The sequence below is a fragment of the Cydia fagiglandana genome, chromosome 5, assembly GCF_963556715.1.
Source record: "Cydia fagiglandana chromosome 5, ilCydFagi1.1, whole genome shotgun sequence".
NCBI classification, from domain to species: Eukaryota; Metazoa; Arthropoda; class Insecta; order Lepidoptera; family Tortricidae; genus Cydia; species Cydia fagiglandana.
The window spans coordinates 905,637-922,983 of record NC_085936.1 but is presented as its reverse complement, the minus strand read 5'-3'; the positions used below and the strand labels follow the sequence as shown (position 1 = coordinate 922,983).

General features: G+C 37.0%; 3 protein-coding genes across 3 annotated transcripts in view; all 3 read left to right on the top strand.

Annotated features, from left to right (window-relative positions):
• LOC134664315 (neurexin-4) overlaps window positions 1–17,347 on the top strand; it is a 426,329-nt gene that overhangs the window by 301,750 nt on the left and 107,232 nt on the right. The gene's annotated exons all lie outside the window — the stretch shown is intronic.
• Window positions 599–7,587, top strand: LOC134664286 (sodium channel protein Nach-like). The gene is made up of 11 exons (XM_063520846.1): window positions 599–1,277; window positions 1,669–1,866; window positions 2,368–2,537; window positions 2,799–2,895; window positions 3,364–3,478; window positions 4,317–4,441; window positions 4,976–5,127; window positions 5,388–5,441; window positions 5,627–5,724; window positions 5,956–6,061; window positions 6,452–7,587. The coding sequence occupies exons 1-11, from the start codon at window positions 1,060–1,062 to the stop codon at window positions 6,574–6,576; spliced, it is 1,458 nt and encodes a 485-aa protein (XP_063376916.1). The 5' UTR covers window positions 599–1,059; the 3' UTR covers window positions 6,577–7,587.
• Window positions 11,569–17,112, top strand: LOC134664773 (sodium channel protein Nach-like). The gene is made up of 11 exons (XM_063521515.1): window positions 11,569–12,074; window positions 12,468–12,665; window positions 13,164–13,333; window positions 13,595–13,691; window positions 14,100–14,214; window positions 14,793–14,917; window positions 15,497–15,648; window positions 15,909–15,962; window positions 16,148–16,245; window positions 16,474–16,579; window positions 16,970–17,112. Exons 1-11 carry the CDS (start codon window positions 11,857–11,859, stop codon window positions 17,092–17,094), a joined length of 1,458 nt encoding a protein of 485 aa, XP_063377585.1. The 5' UTR covers window positions 11,569–11,856; the 3' UTR covers window positions 17,095–17,112.

Sequence of the window (17,347 nt, the reverse complement as noted above, 5' to 3'; positions counted from 1 at the left end):
ACCTCAAATTATTATTTTTTAAACAATACTAAGATTTAACAGGTAAACGTTCCATCTTTTAGGTGAAGGAAACATTATGAGATGACTCAAATCTTTTTATTCGTGTTGAAGTTAAAGTTTTAAAGTTTCTAGATATATCCTGTTTACCCTTGAGTGGTGGGGTATCAACATGATTCATATGGTAAGTACGCTAGGCATACGTATGCTAACTAATTAGGCTGATATTAAGGGATATATTTACATTTACTAGAGAATAAAAGCATTTTCATTACAGCAACCATTGCTCGTACCATTTTAACAGGCGCTCAGCATGGTCGTTATTAAATTATTTTATATCTTGGTTAATAAACAAACAATATTTCAACCGGTGGGTTTAATAATTCAAACACAATTAGACCACATAACATTATAATAGCTACCGTGACAGCCGCAATCATGACAAAATGGATAACATCACCTTTCGAGTGGAAACTCATTAAAATTACACATAACAGCGGTGGAATCATTGGGTTAATTTATTATTAAACGATTGGCTAATGAAAGTTTGTCACGATTTGTAACAGTTCTATTATTTTGTTGATCATTACCTGAAAGGGCTTTGGGCAGTGAAAATCATTTCCTTACATGATTTTTTAAATTGTATCTTTTCCCCTACCGGCCTTCATAAAAAATATTAACTGCAATTTATATTAATTTTTGTAATTAAAAAGTATTGTCAAACTTACTCATTATTCGCATGATGTATGGATAGTTATGTTTCTATCACGTTTCAATTTACTGGCCCTCTTGTTTTCGTTTACTAGTCTTTTCTGTTTTAATTATATTATGCTTGGTCTATTTCGAATAATATTCATGAAAGTATTTACCTAAAGCTGGTTTACAAAACAAGAGTTTACAATTTTTTCTGGCACGTGATTGACTTACAGGGCTCTGTCTTTTCTTCAATATTATTGAATCTTTTCTTTCTTCGTGTATATAAATCACTGTTTATTTATTCAGTCCTTTACACCTTTCTAGGCAAAAATCATCACTTAATACTTGTTACCTCAATCCATAACCATGTTCTCTGAACGCACATACCAAGCTCGCATTATCCAAGAGGACTATCGCTCAGCAGCAACTTCAAAATACGTACAACCTGAGGAACCAAGCAAAGCGAAGTTGCTCTTTCAAGCTGTGAAGAAGAAAGCAGCGTCGTACTTGGTGATCTTTCTGGATACATCATCTATACACGGACTGAACCATCTTGTTGCGCCTGGGAGACATCCTTTGGAAGTGTAAGTCCTGTAGTTATAAAATACCTGCTGAATCAACCAGCGCTCTCTTTTCTTCTGGTGATCTCTCCTATACAACCTTTTTTCACACCTCCAAATTGCCACAGAAGGAAATTAGTCATATTTTGTTTATGGACCCAAAAAAAATCACTGTCCCTCTTTGTTCCATTGTATCCCTATAGTTTTCTCTCGATTTCCTTGGCACTAAATTTCCATCTGGTGTACAGCATCAGTATGTTTTCCTTGTTTTCTCAATCCACTTTGCCTTGTCCAAAACATTATAGGTCTATACGTCTTTCATAACCGAATCCATCCACCTCTTCAGCCTTTTCTTTCTTCTTGCTCAAGATATTGGCTCTGTCATGTCTTTACGAATCATTTATTTATTTCTCAGCTTGCTCTGGCTAGCTCTGGTGATCCTGTCCGTCTTCGGCTCCGTGTACCTGTCCAGCACTACGTGGGAGCGCTACCAGTCCTCGCCCACCGTGGTCTCCATGGACCGGGACATGTTCGCGTGGAACACCACGTTTCCTTGTGTCACCATCTGCCCGCATCGGAGGATTGATGAGAACAAACTGGAGCTCTATGTGAGGTAAGTAGAGTATTGTAAAATTATAATACTTTCAGATGATTCAGTAACTCATGGCACAAAAATCTCCAAACATGGTTCAAACGCGTGTGCTCTCGCTCATTATTCCGAGCAGCTGTGTTTAAAGTTCGTATAGCCCTCTTGATAGCCGACCTCCGGTAGGAGATGGCACTGGAAGAAGAAGAAGATATTTCAGTGTTCAGCGTATCTTATGCGTTAGTGAATAATAATCGAAACAATTTAAATTAGAATGAAAAGCAGGTTTTTTGATACATGTTCCATAATCTACAAAATTATTAGGACCTGTGCATGGCATACGTATTACTTCTAAATACTTTATGAATAGTAAAAGTAACAGCAAAATTTTAAAAAACATCCGGTTTTCTTGATCAGGATTGTTTTTGACACTTTTGTGTACAGCATTTTTTTCTCGTTTCTTTCATTCACTTTGTTAATCGGACTAAATTCGCAGTCATATTTTTCTCATCAAGCCTCATTTTGCAGAAACTCCCCAGTCCCAGACAAGACAGCCCTCAAAAAGTTCATTATGCAACTATCCAACTCAACGTACAAGAATTTCGAGGAACTACCCGAGTATGACCCAATACCTACCACCGAATATCTACCCACCCTTCTCAACTTGACTGCTCATTTTGGACCCACATTGACCATAGGTAATTTTATTTAAATGTATATACTACATTTTTTAGATTGGGAATTGTTTTATTACTTCTACTCAGAATAAAGACCTCTTGCGATCCCAACAGGAGAAAAAAAATTACCCACAATTTCCATCTATTCGTTTCTTTCATTCTGTTACCGTTATACAAAGTCTATGAAAAAAACGGTAACAGAATAGGACAAAAATCATGAGATACTTTTTAATTTTACTACGAAAGCGCGTGACCGCACATTTTGAAATTATTATTGTCCAGGTGCTTCGGGGATTCTTCTGAAGGTGCAACCCACTATTACGGAGATGGGACTGTGTTATGCCATCAATTCGAAAGTTGCTGAGTATAATTCGCCTTCGTAAATACCGAAATCTAGTTCTAAAAATCTAAATAGGATAGCAAACCTTTAGGTCTATTCGTACTTACTTTTAAAACTCTTAAGTTGATTTATTTTTACTTGATGCGTGCGTGTCAAGTTCATATTATGTCATTTGTATCATATCAATAATTCAAGCTGTTTAATCTAAACAATAATTGTTTAGATTAAACAGCTTATAAATTAGTGTTCAGGTTTTTGTCCCAATATTTGTTTGTACTTTTGGCAGGAAATGCGTACTTAATTAACTAACAGAATTAAATTTTTATGTAGTTGAACCAATGAGTACTTATCACTAGCTTTATGCTGAAAACGTTTGAGTTTTATTATTATGTAAATTACTTATTATATACATTTTATGTTCAAGTGAGTTTTTGGACAGGGCTCTCAAATATACCCTAAGCTTCAATTTCATATACAAATCATGTGTTACAATTAATTCGTTTACAGGTATAGAGAAGCAAATAGATGGGACGTGATAAAACATCAAAACGAGACGTTTTTCGTTCATCCTTTGGACGGTGAAGTGTTCGCCCAAGTGATTAATTTATCGACTGCTTATGATGTAAGTTACAACTGCTTATATTTTATCAAACTATTATCATCCCTGCATATTTCTTTTACATGGCAAATGCTACTAAATACATATAATTATTATTTTACAGAATTATTCAATTATAGCATAGGTAACACCTACAATAATGAGTATAATGGTAACATTCCATTTCTGACTGCAGCTGCACTACTAGTACTGAACGCGTCGCTGTTATTGTCAATTTCCACAGTAAAATGAACAGTAATGCAGCTGTCGTTGGAAATGGACTGTCACCTTTAAAGTGACATTCCATTTCCAAGTGCAGCTGCAATACTGTTCATTTTACTATGGAAACGCGTCGCTGTCATTGTCAATTTCCATAGTAAGTAAATGAAAAGTATTGCAGCTGCAGTTGGAAATGGAATGTCACTCTTAGGCAGTACTAGGCAGTAGGTAGGTAGGTAGTACTACAGCTTTATAGTGAAATAAGTACGATTTAAGATATTAACTAGACTCATGTTTTTGTATTCTTAAAGGAACTATCTCAGGTAGAAACCAAGTGGTTAAAGAAATTTCCAAAATTCAATCTGTCCTTAGCCCCAGTACTAATAGGTACTATTAATTACTAAACAAGTTACGAATTTATTTTGGCACATTATGTTTTTTTTTTACTATGATATTTTTTACTATGAATTAATTAACGTACATAATTTTGACCAGATTTTGACTCTTTTATACGCCGAAATCTAAATTGCGTACTTACATTAATTTTGACCACAGTTTTACTCTTTCATAAAAAGGAATTGCGTACGTACATAATGTTGACCAGATTTTTACTCTTTCATAAGCCGAAATCTAAATTGCGTAGGTGTACATCCACGGCCCCCTGGAGGTACCAGACATATCCACCAAGTTCCAGCACTCGGCACAGGACTTCTACATGAAGATGTATGTGACCGCTCTTACCGTCTACACCTCGCCTGAAGCTGCTAAGTAAGTCAAAGAAAATTGTGTAAACTCCAACTCAATGAGGAATTCCTATGAAAATATGACACTTTCTCGCTGAAAGTAAAGGATGACTCACGCTTGATTGGGCCGTACCCGGGCCGAGGCGTCCGACATTTTCTGTGACGGCTGAACGGTGATCAAGTGGTGCTTTCCATAGAAAACGAAGCTCCGTAAGCTCCGGTCTGGCCTAGCTTAAGTCATCCTTAAGGTTTGAAGACATTGATTCCTAAAAAAAAGCTAGAAAAAAATATCGCAGATCACAAATTAAAATGATGTATGTGTAAAGTGGGTACCGACCGGGAGGTTGCGAAAAATCCTTAGATTTTCCCTAGCTCTATATCACTTGGTAGCCAGTGGTAGTTAATAGTTTTTAGCAATAATGTTCTTATCTTACAGGTATTATACTTTTCAATTCCATGTATATTGTGGGTATGAATAAAGAAATTGTCTAACTATCAATCTAATGTTCTCTTTCCGCTCTAGACTCTATAAAATGCCTGATCTGACTACAATTTTCAGGCTAAGTGTAGCCCAGCGTCGCTGCCGCTTCCTTAACGAAAACCCGCTAAAGCATAACTCTGTCTACACCTACACCATGTGCCGTATGGAGTGTCGGATCCGGCTGTGTATGAAGTACTGTGGCTGTATACCTTACTTCTATAGGAGGATTGGTGAGAGCAAAATTTGTTGATTAATTCTGCTAACAATCTAATTAATCTTGCGTTTTCTTGAGTTTATACCTTGAGATGCAATTGAAAATGCGCTCCGGCGCGGCCCGACTCCAACCGGTCGGTGGGAATATTGGAGGTGGGAATCGTACAATAGTGTTTCTTTCTTGTCACGTTGTCAATCTTTCTCAATAAAATTTGCAATAACGCCTAAACGATCACTAAAGTGTTATTTACGTTGTATTGCTAATAATTTCTTGCAGGCGATGAAAATATTTGCGATGTGGCTGGAATGCGCTGTCTCTCTAAATACAAAGGTAAGGACTGCGCCACCAGACGTAACATCCGTAACAACAATTTATTCATTAAATTATTTATTTTATCTTTCAACAGTAAATTTCAAATTTCGACTGCTTTTTCCATGGATTTTACGACTGTTATAGCTACGTTAGTGATAGTGGGCCGAGAAGGAGTTATTTAGAGTAAATATATTTTATTGCAGATGAGCTGTATAAGCTCGAAGTAGACAAGGATAAGAAGAAAATCAACTGTGGCTGTTTTCCCATCTGCGACGATGTCAACTATGTTATACAGTCTTATGTTCGTAATCTCTCTTTTTTATGTGTATCTTGTCATCATATTCGGTGCTGCATTAATAGTCACAGATTAATAAATATGTAGTTACTACGTAATTATAGTGCCGAATGAAATTGCGAAATTGATTAAGTATCACCAATCTCGTAATCCCTGTCACATAATTAGGAAAATCACATTAATATTATCATTTGTACACACATTTGGGACAATACAAGATGCACCTTAATTTTTCAGGTATTGCAAGAGTGGTTTCTGGGCACAAATCTGCAGTGGGGCATCGTCACCTATCCCCGGATGCGGTACAGGAGAGACATAATCTTCGGTTTTACTGACGTGCTAGGTAGGTATTGCTTTACGATTAATAGGTAATAATATACATTTATAAATTGTTGAAAGTGTGAGATTGATTCTAATTTATCAATTTGTTATGGTTTTGTTACGATTTTGACGATCGTCTTAACGCGCAAGTACGAATTTGTGCCAACCCTTATTTTTCAATGAATACAATAATTTTGATAACGGGGTTGGAATATAAAATACATCATTTATTATTACTATAGGAATTAATGCTAGGATTGAACCGCGAGAAGTCTGCAACAATTTCAACATTCAATTGAAAATTCTATGATGAAACATTTTATGAAATTATGACGTATAAAATGGCACTTGCACTGCGTGTGCTATCAACATCGTTTTCTCTTGGTCTAACTCTAATAACCTTTGTGTTCAGTGGCTGTCGGCAGTATGGCGGGTCTGTTCCTGGGCTGCAGTGTGCTCAGCTTCATGGAGATCGTCTACTTCCTGTCGCTGAGACTCTTCTTTTATACGAAGGATGCGCTTACTAAGAAGACTTAATCGAATAGGTTACTTACAAATATTTTACTTAAACATTTCTTGTCTGGATTAATGTAGGTATGTGTTTCTCTTTCATGTTGTATTCAGTACGATCTCGAAATGCGTAAACATATCGGTACAATAGACATATTTGGTGTAATATATAGTGTCATTCTATAGAACTTGCTAACTATGTAAACAAATCTCACTAGTAAATTTATATTTTTTGACAGTTTCAATAAGGCTGTTTGTTTACATAGTTAGCAAGTTCCATAGAATTACACTTTAGCTAATGTTCCTTACCTTTGTGTACTCCCTATTTCCTTAATGCTATATCTAATACCTTTAACATGTAACGAAGCATAACCTTCTCAACCCAACTGCTTACGGGACCATAACGGCCCTAATAGTTTCAGGTAAATTAAATTCCTAAGGTAATTTCCAACACAAACAACTTGACCCATCTTAAACCTTATCACAACCACATAAGGTCTACCTATTGTTAGTTAAACTGTTATTAACACGTCACTTGCCCCTCGATAATTGAGGTCGACAATTAAACAATACCTTTGGGTAATGTGGGTCATTTTGGGACCGTTAAGATATTGTTGATGGGTTTATTGGGTAAGGTGAGGATAGGATATCAAAGGGTGTAATGGGCTTAAATTATGATAATATCTTACGAAGGTAAGTTTAACGTTATGGACACCGATCGGCTTTCAATGTGTAATAACAGCAGTCGACATATATGCATGTCTATATCTATACTTTGTAAAAAGTAAACAAAATCTACCCTCAAATGGTTCCTTAAGCCAGTTAAGGGTAGTTGAAAATATTACATGATCAAATTATGTAGGTTAAAGTCAATTCGTTTAGTGACTGATCCAGGCGGTTTTGTATTTGGTTGGTTAACCAATAAATGTTATAACTAGTAACTACCCGAAAAATTACAAATTGTCTGTTTACTTTTTTTTTTTTTTATTATTATGAATGGGCTTACTCATGGCCACAGACTAGCCGAGGCGTAGACGTGGCCTACGATGGAGCGAGCTCGCCCAGAAGGTGCCTGTTCACTCTTGATTTGAAGGTTGCCGGGTTATAAGAACACGGAAATATAGACGCCGGCAAGGAATTCCATTCCTTACTTTTTTTTAAATACCTATAGATACACACAAGCAATTTTATTGATCATTGTTTGTCGCTGTCTGTTCATTTGATATTTGTATTTGTCAGAAAATCTAAATAGGTAATAGGTATAAGGTCATGTGGGATATGAGACACATAGATAGTTTATTTTGGTCGGGGCAACAGAAACAATATGAGCATTGGTTTATTTTACTTTAGAAAACAGTGTGCTAAAGTCCATTTTCGTTCAGATTCATAAAGATTATTTTAATTTTATTTTACAGCAAACAAAGCTGCCTACTATAAGTGAAGGGATCTACGTCACCCCATTAAAGGCTTAGAATATTTAAAGCACTTAACCTATTCTAGATAGTTTAGGCGCTCAGGCACTGCAGTAAAAGGACTAACATAACCGAGTTATCTGCTGTCGGCAAGCTGCCGATATGAGGGACTTAGGATTGACGGAGTAGCAGAGCGCAGAGGGTTCCTGTAAGGGATCACAAGTTATGTATTATTTTGTAACAGACATTCTGGTTTCATTCTTAACCTCTAGCCGCCCATACGTCAAACCTTACCAAGCAAAATTAGATTTTATTTAGTCAACACAAAGTTCAAATTAGAATGGAACAGGAGACCTTTTTATAGGTCTCTGGGCGGTTAGAGGTTAAAATCAAGTAGGTAGGTAGTGTAGTAGAGTGTAATCCTTAACAGTGATATGTGTGACGCTGCCTTAACACGACTAGCCTGATACCTATGACATCTAGCCCCGCCCTCTTCTACCATTGACAGCTACGAGGATAGGATCTATCTCGATAACTGAAATGTTAATTAAATATAAAGTGGTGTATTTTGATAAAATAAACTACTATTGAAGTCCTGGTATATCGTTTTATTAAAGAACAGTACATGGCGCAGTCGGTAGGATGTCGACGGAAGAGGTTGAAGTGAATAATTACACATACACAATTAAATACCCCGGATGGACCCGGGTATGTCCTTAAACTACGTCTAAGACCACCGGTGGACGGGCAGCAGCGTCAAAAACCCATAGCTTTTTAATAAAAGTGCAAAAACTGAAAAAACTCCGAAATTTTTGCAGTTTTTTGCAAATTACGCAGGGAGCACAACTTTTTTTTGCTTGCAAAACATAGTTTCACATTCCTCCAAGGACTCCAAACAATATAAAAAAAATATAGAACTACATCACGCATTGTTTTTTTAGGAGATTTTTTTGTAAGATTTGACTGGTCTAAGATATCCTGTTTACCCTTGAGTGGTCCCCACCACATCAACATGATTCATATGGTAAGTACGCTAGGCATACGTATGCTAACTAATTAGCCTGATATTAAGGGATATATTTACATTTACTAGAGAATAATAGTAGTTTATGTGACTGCTACATAATGAAAGGCATTAAAATACGAGTGTGGGTTTATGAAACGAATGAAATGAGTTTCATAATAGTATCACACGAGTGTTTTAATGCCTAATTATGTACAGTTACATACACTGCTTTATCTACACACATATTATAAACTTTCTATGATATATTCACTAACTTCATATTACAGCCGACTTTGGTCTCTGGCGGAACTCGCGGATATGAGATGGCGTTTACGAAATATCTTTATCGCACATTTTACACGAAACTTTTGTTATAGTTCCTTTAAAAACAACAAAACAAATTATTTTTTACTTATAAACTAATTAAAAGATAAACTGTACGTCAAATGGCGGCAAATGAAAACTTTTTTCGCACGTCACGAATCCGTAGTTTTTTTTTTAATTCAGAGACAAACTAGAGTCGGGGTCGATTACCATATCGTCCGATACCAACTTACATGCGAGATTTGTCAATATTGTATGCAATTGTCATTTGATTTCGAATAGAACGTCATCTCAACTGATATTAGAATAGGGGTCAAATCAAATTGCTTTTTTTTCAGAGATGTTCGAAATTTGAAATGCATTACCAAATCGGTTTTGATATAGTAATGAAGCTATTACCACATTTTCACAGATAAGAAATTTGCTGTAACAAAACAGTTTATCGTAATGTGGGCCATTATTTACGAATTTTGAAGGCATCATAGACAGTTTATGATATGTGTGTAGATAAAAGCATTTTCATTACAGCAACCATTGCTCGTACCATTTTAACAGGCGCTCAGCATGGTCGTTATTAATTTATTTTACATCTCGGTTAATAAAAAAAAAAAAATAAAAAAATAAAATGCGTTTATTTCAGACAAACATGGTCCATATTTTGTTAGTACATCTTAACAATTTAAAACTTATAGCTAAGGTTAACTTAAAAATAAAAACTTAAATGACTATCTTAGGTACTAAAGACAAATGCAGAGAGGACCAGTGCCTTATCAGGCCACTGTCCCATCTGCCAGCCACGACGGCCAGGAGACTGTGGCGGCTGTCGCGCACCCTGCGGAGCGTCGCGGCGCAGCGCTTGCGCAGTGTCGCGTGGAATCCGTCCACATGAGCATCAGCGAACATGCCGGACGCACTGCAGTACCGAGGCAGCCGCAACAGTACCCTGAACGCGTCATTATATTGTACGCGCATGGCATTAAAAGCCCTTTGCGTGTATCGAGTCCACAGGCTGCAGGTGTACAGCGATGTACAGAACGCTCGAAATAATGTTATTTTTACTTGCGCTGTACACCGGCTGAACCTGCGAGCTATCATATTGGCCCTCACGGCCAAGGCCCTCCGCTCCCTCTCGATATCAGCGTCATCACGGAAATCGTCGGTTACCAAGTGCCCAAGGTATTTAAAAGAGGTAACCCTTTTCAGTTGCATGCCATTCAAACAAATGGGTGGGATGTGTGATGGGCACTTGCTTCCCGCTTTGAAAACCATATATTCGCTCTTGCTTACATTATATTTAAGGTTATGCGCTAGGGCATATGACTCACACCTCTCAATAAGCAATCTCAGACCACCGACCGACGGGCTCAACAGTACCATGTCATCGGCGTAGCTTATGTTATTGAAGCATACCCTAGCTATATGATAGCCCACACGTGTACTGCTGAGCTCGCCGATCAAGGCATCGATATACAAATTGAAAAGTTTAGGTGAGGTCAGTCCCCCCTGCCGCACCCCGCACTCAAGGCCGTACTCGTCCGACAACACACTACCCCAGCGAACACAATTTCTTTGGCCAGCATACCGACACCTGAATATGCGCGTGAGCTCCTTAGGAAAATGCACTTCATCAAGCTTATTCCAAAGTAAATCATAGTTAACAAGATCGAAAGCTTTGGAAAGATCGAGAAAACACGCATAAACAGGTGTATTTCTGCGTGTGTAGTACTCCACAGCTTGCTTTAGACAAATGATGGCACTTTCGGTAGATAAACCGGCTCGAAAGCCGAACTGTGCATCATGTAATTTTATACATTTGTCCAATTGCAAATTGCAAGTTGATTAATAAACAAACAATATTTCAACCGGTGGGTTTAATAATTCAAACACAATTAGACCACATAACATTATAATAGCTACCGTGACAGCCGCAATCATGACAAAATGGATAACATCACCTTTCGAGTGGAAACTCATTAAAATTACACATAATTGTGGTGGAATCATTGGGTTAATTTATTATTAAACGATTGACTAATGAAAGTTTGTCACGAATTGTAACAGTTCTATTATTTTGTTGATCATTACCTGAAAGGGCTTTGGGCAGTGAAAATCGTTTCCTTACATGATTTTTTAAATTGTATCTTTTCCCCTATCGGCCTTCATAAAAAATATTAACTGCAATTTATATTAATTTTTGTAATTAAAAAGTATTGTCAAACTTACTCATTATTCGCATGATGTATGGATAGTTATGTTTCTATCACGTTTCAATTTACTGGCCCTCTTGTTTTCGTTTACTAGTCTTTTCTGTTTTAATTATATTATGCTTGGTCTATTTCTAATAATATTCATGAAAGTATTTACCTAAAGCTGGTTTACAAAACAAGAGTTTACAATTTTTTCTGGCACGTGATTGACTTACAGGGCTCTGTCTTTTCTTCAATATTATTGAATCTTTTCTTTCTTCGTGTCGTTTCGTGTGTAAATCACTGTTTATTTATTCAGTCCTTTACACCTTTCTAGGCAAAAATCATCACTTAATACTTGTTACCTCAATCCATAACCATGTTCTCTGAACGCACATACCAAGCTCGCATTATCCAAGAGGACTATCGCTCAGCAGCAACCTCAAAATACGTACAACCTGAGGAACCAAGCAAAGCGAAGTTGCTCTTTCAAGCTGTGAAGAAGAAAGCAGCGTCGTACTTGGTGATCTTTCTGGATACATCATCTATACACGGACTGAACCATCTTGTTGCGCCTGGGAGACATCCTTTGGAAGTGTAAGTCCTGTAGTTATAAAATACCTGCTGAATCAACCAGCGCTCTCTTTTCTTCTGGTGATCTCTCCTATATAACCTTTTTTCACACCTCCAAATTGCAACAGAAGGAAATTAGTCATATTTTGTTTATGGACCCAAAAAAAAAATCACTGTCCCTCTTTGTTCCATTGTATCCCTATAGTTCTCTCTCGATTTCCTTGGCACTAAATTTCCATCTGGTGTACAGCATCAGTATGTTTTCCTTGTTTTCTCAATCCACTTTGCCTTGTCCAAAACATTATAGGTCTATACGTCTTTCATAACCGAATCCATCCACCTCTTCAGCCTTTTCTTTCTTCTTGCTCAAGATATTGGCTCTGTCATGTCTTTACGAATCATTTATTTATTTCCCAGCTTGCTCTGGCTAGCTCTGGTGATCCTGTCCGTCTTCGGCTCCGTGTACCTGTCCAGCACTACGTGGGAGCGCTACCAGTCCTCGCCCACCGTGGTCTCCATGGACCGGGACATGTTCGCGTGGAACACCACGTTTCCTTGTGTCACCATCTGCCCGCATCGGAGGATTGATGCGAAGAAACTGGAGCTCTATGTGAGGTAAGTAGAGTATTGTAAAATTATAATACTTTTAGATGATTCAGTAACTCATGGCACAAAAATCTCCAAACATGGTTCAAACAGAGCACACGCTCATTATTCCGAGCAGCTGTGTTTAAAGTTCGTATAGCCCTCTTGATAGCCGACCTCCGGTAGGAGATGGCACTGGAAGAAGAAGAAGATATTTCAGTGTTCAGCGTATCTTATGCGTTAGTGAATAATAATCGAAACAATTTAAATTAGAATGAAAAGCAGGTTTTTTGATACATGTTCCATAATCTACAAAATTATTAGGACCTGTGCATGGCATACGTGTTACTACTAAATACTTTATGAATAGTAAAAGTAACAGCAAAATTTTAAAAAACATCCGGTTTTCTTGATCAGGATTGTTTTTGACACTTTTGTGTACAGCATTTTTTTCTCGTTTCTTTCATTCACTTTGTTAATCGGACTAAATTCGCAGTCATATTTTTCTCATCAAGCCTCATTTTGCAGAAACTCCCCAGTCCCAGACAAGACAGCCCTCAAAAAGTTCATTATGCAACTATCCAACTCAACGTACAAGAATTTCGAGGAACTACCCGAGTATGACCCAATACCTACCACCGAATATCTACCCACCCTTCTCAACTTGACTGCTCATTTTGGACCCACATTGACCATAGGTAATTTTATTTAAATGTATATACTAGATTTTTTAGATTGGGAATTGTTTTATTACTTCTACTCAGAATCAAGACCTCTTGCGATCCCAACAGGAGAAAAAAAATTACCCACAATTTCCATGTATTCGTTTCTTTCATTCTGTTACCGTTATACAAAGTCTATGAAAAAAACGGTAACAGAATAGGACAAAAATCATGAGATACTTTTTAATTTTACTACGAAAGCGCGTGACCGCACATTTTGAAATTATTATTGTCCAGGTGCTTCGGGGATTCTTCTGAAGGTGCAACCCACTATTACGGAGATGGGACTGTGTTATGCCATCAATTCGAAAGTTGCTGAGTATAATTCGCCTTCGTAAGTACCGAAATCTAGTTCTAAAAATCTAAATAGGATAGCAAACCTTTAGGTCTATTCGTACTTACTTTTAAAACTCTTAAGTTGATTTATTTTTACTTGATGCGTGCGTGTCAAGTTCATATCATGTCATTTGTATCATATCAATAATTCAAGCTGTTTAATCTAAACAATAATTGTTACTACTACTGTTTTTAATGTTTTCAACTAACAGAATTTATTGTTCATGTAGTTGAAATAATGAGTATCACTAGCTTTATGCTGAAAACGTTTGAGTATATTACTTATTATGTAAATTACTTATTATATACATTTTATGTTCAAGTGAGTTTTTGGACAGGGCTCTCAAATATACCCTAAGCTTCAATTTCATATACAAATCATGTGTTACAATTAATTCGTTTACAGGTATAGAGAAGCAAATAGATGGGACGTGATAAAACATCAAAACGAGACGTTTTTCGTTCATCCTTTGGACGGTGAAGTGTTCGCCCAAGTGATTAATTTATCGACTGCTTATGATGTAAGTTACAACTGCATATATTATATTTTATCAAACTATTATCATCCCTGCATATTTCTTTTACATGGCAAATGCTACTAAATACATATAATTATTATTTTACAGAATTATTCAAGTATAGCATAGGTAACACCTACAATAATGAGTATTAGGCAGTAGGTACTAGGCAGTAGGTAGTACTACAGCTTTATAGTGAAATAAGTACGATTTAAGATATTAGACTCATGAGACTCAGACTCACTCAAGGAATTATCTCAGGTAGAAACCAAGTGGTTAAAGAAATTTCAAAATTTCAACCCGTCCTTAGCCTCAGTACTAATCTAGGTATTATTAATTACTAAAAAAGTTACGAATTTATTTTGAGACATTTTGTTTTTTTTACTATGTTTTTACTATGAATTAATGAACGTACATAATTTTGACCAGATTTTGACTCTTTTATACGCCGAAATCTAAATTGCGTACCTACTTACATTAATTTTGACCAGAGTTTGACTCTTTCATAAAACGGAATTGCGTATGTACATAATGTTGACCAGATTTTGACTCTTTCATAAGCCGAAATCTAAATTGCGTAGGTGTACATCCACGGCCCCCTGGAAGTACCAGACATATCCACTAAGTTCCAGCACTCGGCACAGGACTTCTACATGAAGATGTATGTGACCGCTCTTACCGTCTACACCTCGCCTGAAGCTGCTAAGTATGTCAAAGAAAATTGTATAAACTCCAAGTCAATGATGAATTCCTATGAAAATATGACACTTTCTCGCTGAAAGTAAAGGATGACTCACGCTAGATTGGGCCGTACCCGGGCCGAGGCGTCCGACATGTCAGTTTCTATGACGGCTGATCGGTGATCGAGTGGTGCTTTCCATAGAAAACGAAGCTCCGTAAGCTCCGGTCCGGCCTAGCTTAAGTCATCCTTAAGGTTTGAAGACATTGATTCCTAAAAAAAGCTAGAAAAAAATATTGCAGATCACAAATTAAAATGATGTATGTGTAAAGTGGGTACCGACCGGGAGGTTGCGAAAAATTTGGTAGCCAGTAGTTAATAGTTTTTAGCGATTATGTTCTTATCTTATAGGTATTATACTTTTCAATTCCATGTATATTGTGGGTATGAATAAAGAAATTATCTAACTATCTATCTAATGTAGGTATAGTCAGGGTACGGAGAGAGAAAAGTAGTGCCATAATTATGAGGGAACCATTACATTCTATGACTCTTCTCTTTCCGCTCTAGACTCTATAAAATGCCTGATCTGACTACAATTTTCAGGCTAAGTGTAGCCCAGCGTCGCTGCCGCTTCCTCAATGAAAACCCGCTAAAGCATAACTCAGTCTACACCTACACCATGTGCCGTATGGAGTGTCGGATCCGGCTGTGTATGAAGTACTGTGGCTGTATACCATACTTCTACAGGAGGATTGGTGAGAGCAAAATTCGTTGATTAATTTTGCTAATAATCTAATTAATCTTGCGTTTTCTTGAGTTTATACCTTGAGATGCAATTGAAAATGCGCTCCGGCGCGGCCCGACTCCAACCGGTCGGTGGGAATATTGGAGGTGGGAATCGTACAATAGTGTTTCTTTCTTGTCACGTTGTCAATCTTTCTCAATAAAACCTGCAATAACGCCTAAACGATCACTAAAGTGTTGTTTACGTTGTATTGCTAATAATTTCTTGCAGGCGATGAAAATATTTGCGATGTGGCTGGAATGCGCTGTCTCTCTAAATACAAAGGTAAGGACTGCGCCACCAGACGTAACATCCGTAACACCAATTTATTCATTCAATTATTTATTTTATCTTTCAACAGTAAATTTCAAATTTCGACTGCTTTTTCCATGGATTTTGCGACTGTTATAGCTACGTTAGTGATAGTGGGTCGAGAAGGAGTTATTTAGAGTAAATATATTTTATTGCAGATGAGCTGTATAAGCTCGAAGTAGACAAGGATAAGAAGAAAATCAACTGCGGCTGTTTTCCCATCTGCGACGATGTCAACTATGTTATACAGTCTTATGTTCGTAATCTCTCTTTTTTATGTGTATCTTGTCATCATATTCGGTGCTGCATAATAAATAGACACAGATTAATAAATAGTTACTACGTAATTATAGTGCCGAATGAAATTGCGAAATTGATTATTACCAATCTCGTAATCCCTGTCACATAATTAGGAAAATCACATTAATATTACTTCCTTTGTACACACATTTGGGAGAATACAAGATGCACCTTAATTTTTCAGGTATTGCAAGAGTGGTTTCTGGGCACAAATCTGCAGTGGGGCATCGTCACCTATCCCCGGATGCGGTACAGGAGAGACATAATCTTCGGTTTTACTGACGTGCTAGGTAGGTATTGCTTTACGATTAATAGGTAATAATATACATTTATAAAATGTTGAAAGTGTGAGATTGATTCTAATTTATCAATTTGTTATGGTTTTGTTACGATTTTGACGATCGTCTTAACGCGCAAGTACGAATTTGTGCCAACCCTTATTTTTCAATGAATACAATAATTTTGATAACGGGGTTGGAATATAAAATACATCATTTATTATTACTATAGGAATTAATGCTAGGATTGAACCGCGAGAAGTCTGCAACAATTTCAACATTCATCTGAAAATTCTATGATGAAACATTTTATGAAATTATGACGTATAATATGGCACTTGCACTGCGTGTGCTATCAACATCGTTTTCTCTTGGTCTAACTCTAATAACCTTTGTGTTCAGTGGCTGTGGGCAGCATGGCGGGTCTGTTCCTTGGCTGCAGTGTGCTCAGCTTCATGGAGATCGTCTACTTCCTGTCGCTGAGACTCTTCTTCTATACGAAGGATGCGCTTACTAAGAAGACTTAATCGAATAGGTTACTAACACATATTTTACTTACAAGGAAGGGTAACCAACTGTCCGACTCCGATTTGATTTATTTTGATATATGTTATAGAGTAGTCTAAAATAACTCTAAAATAAATTTTCTCCTAACAGGTTGAGTTTGGGCAGCTAAAAAAAATACGTGTCCGTTATTTTAGACTACTCTATAACATATATCAAAATATATCAAATCGGAGTCGGACAGTTGGGTACCCTTCCTTGTTAAACGTTTCTTGT

Excerpts from the sequence above, each read along its gene's own strand:
- LOC134664286 (XM_063520846.1), top strand. The coding sequence starts at position 1,060 with ATGTTCTCTGAACGCACATACCAAGCTCGCATTATCCAAGAGGACTAT. Across the intron at positions 4,442-4,975 it reads ACCTCGCCTGAAGCTGCTAA|GCTAAGTGTAGCCCAGCGTC; the intron begins GTAAGTCAAAGA and ends TACAATTTTCAG. Across the intron at positions 5,128-5,387 it reads TTACTTCTATAGGAGGATTG|GCGATGAAAATATTTGCGAT; the intron begins GTGAGAGCAAAA and ends AATTTCTTGCAG.
- LOC134664773 (XM_063521515.1), top strand. The coding sequence starts at position 11,857 with ATGTTCTCTGAACGCACATACCAAGCTCGCATTATCCAAGAGGACTAT. Across the intron at positions 13,334-13,594 it reads TGGACCCACATTGACCATAG|GTGCTTCGGGGATTCTTCTG; the intron begins GTAATTTTATTT and ends ATTATTGTCCAG. Across the intron at positions 14,918-15,496 it reads ACCTCGCCTGAAGCTGCTAA|GCTAAGTGTAGCCCAGCGTC; the intron begins GTATGTCAAAGA and ends TACAATTTTCAG.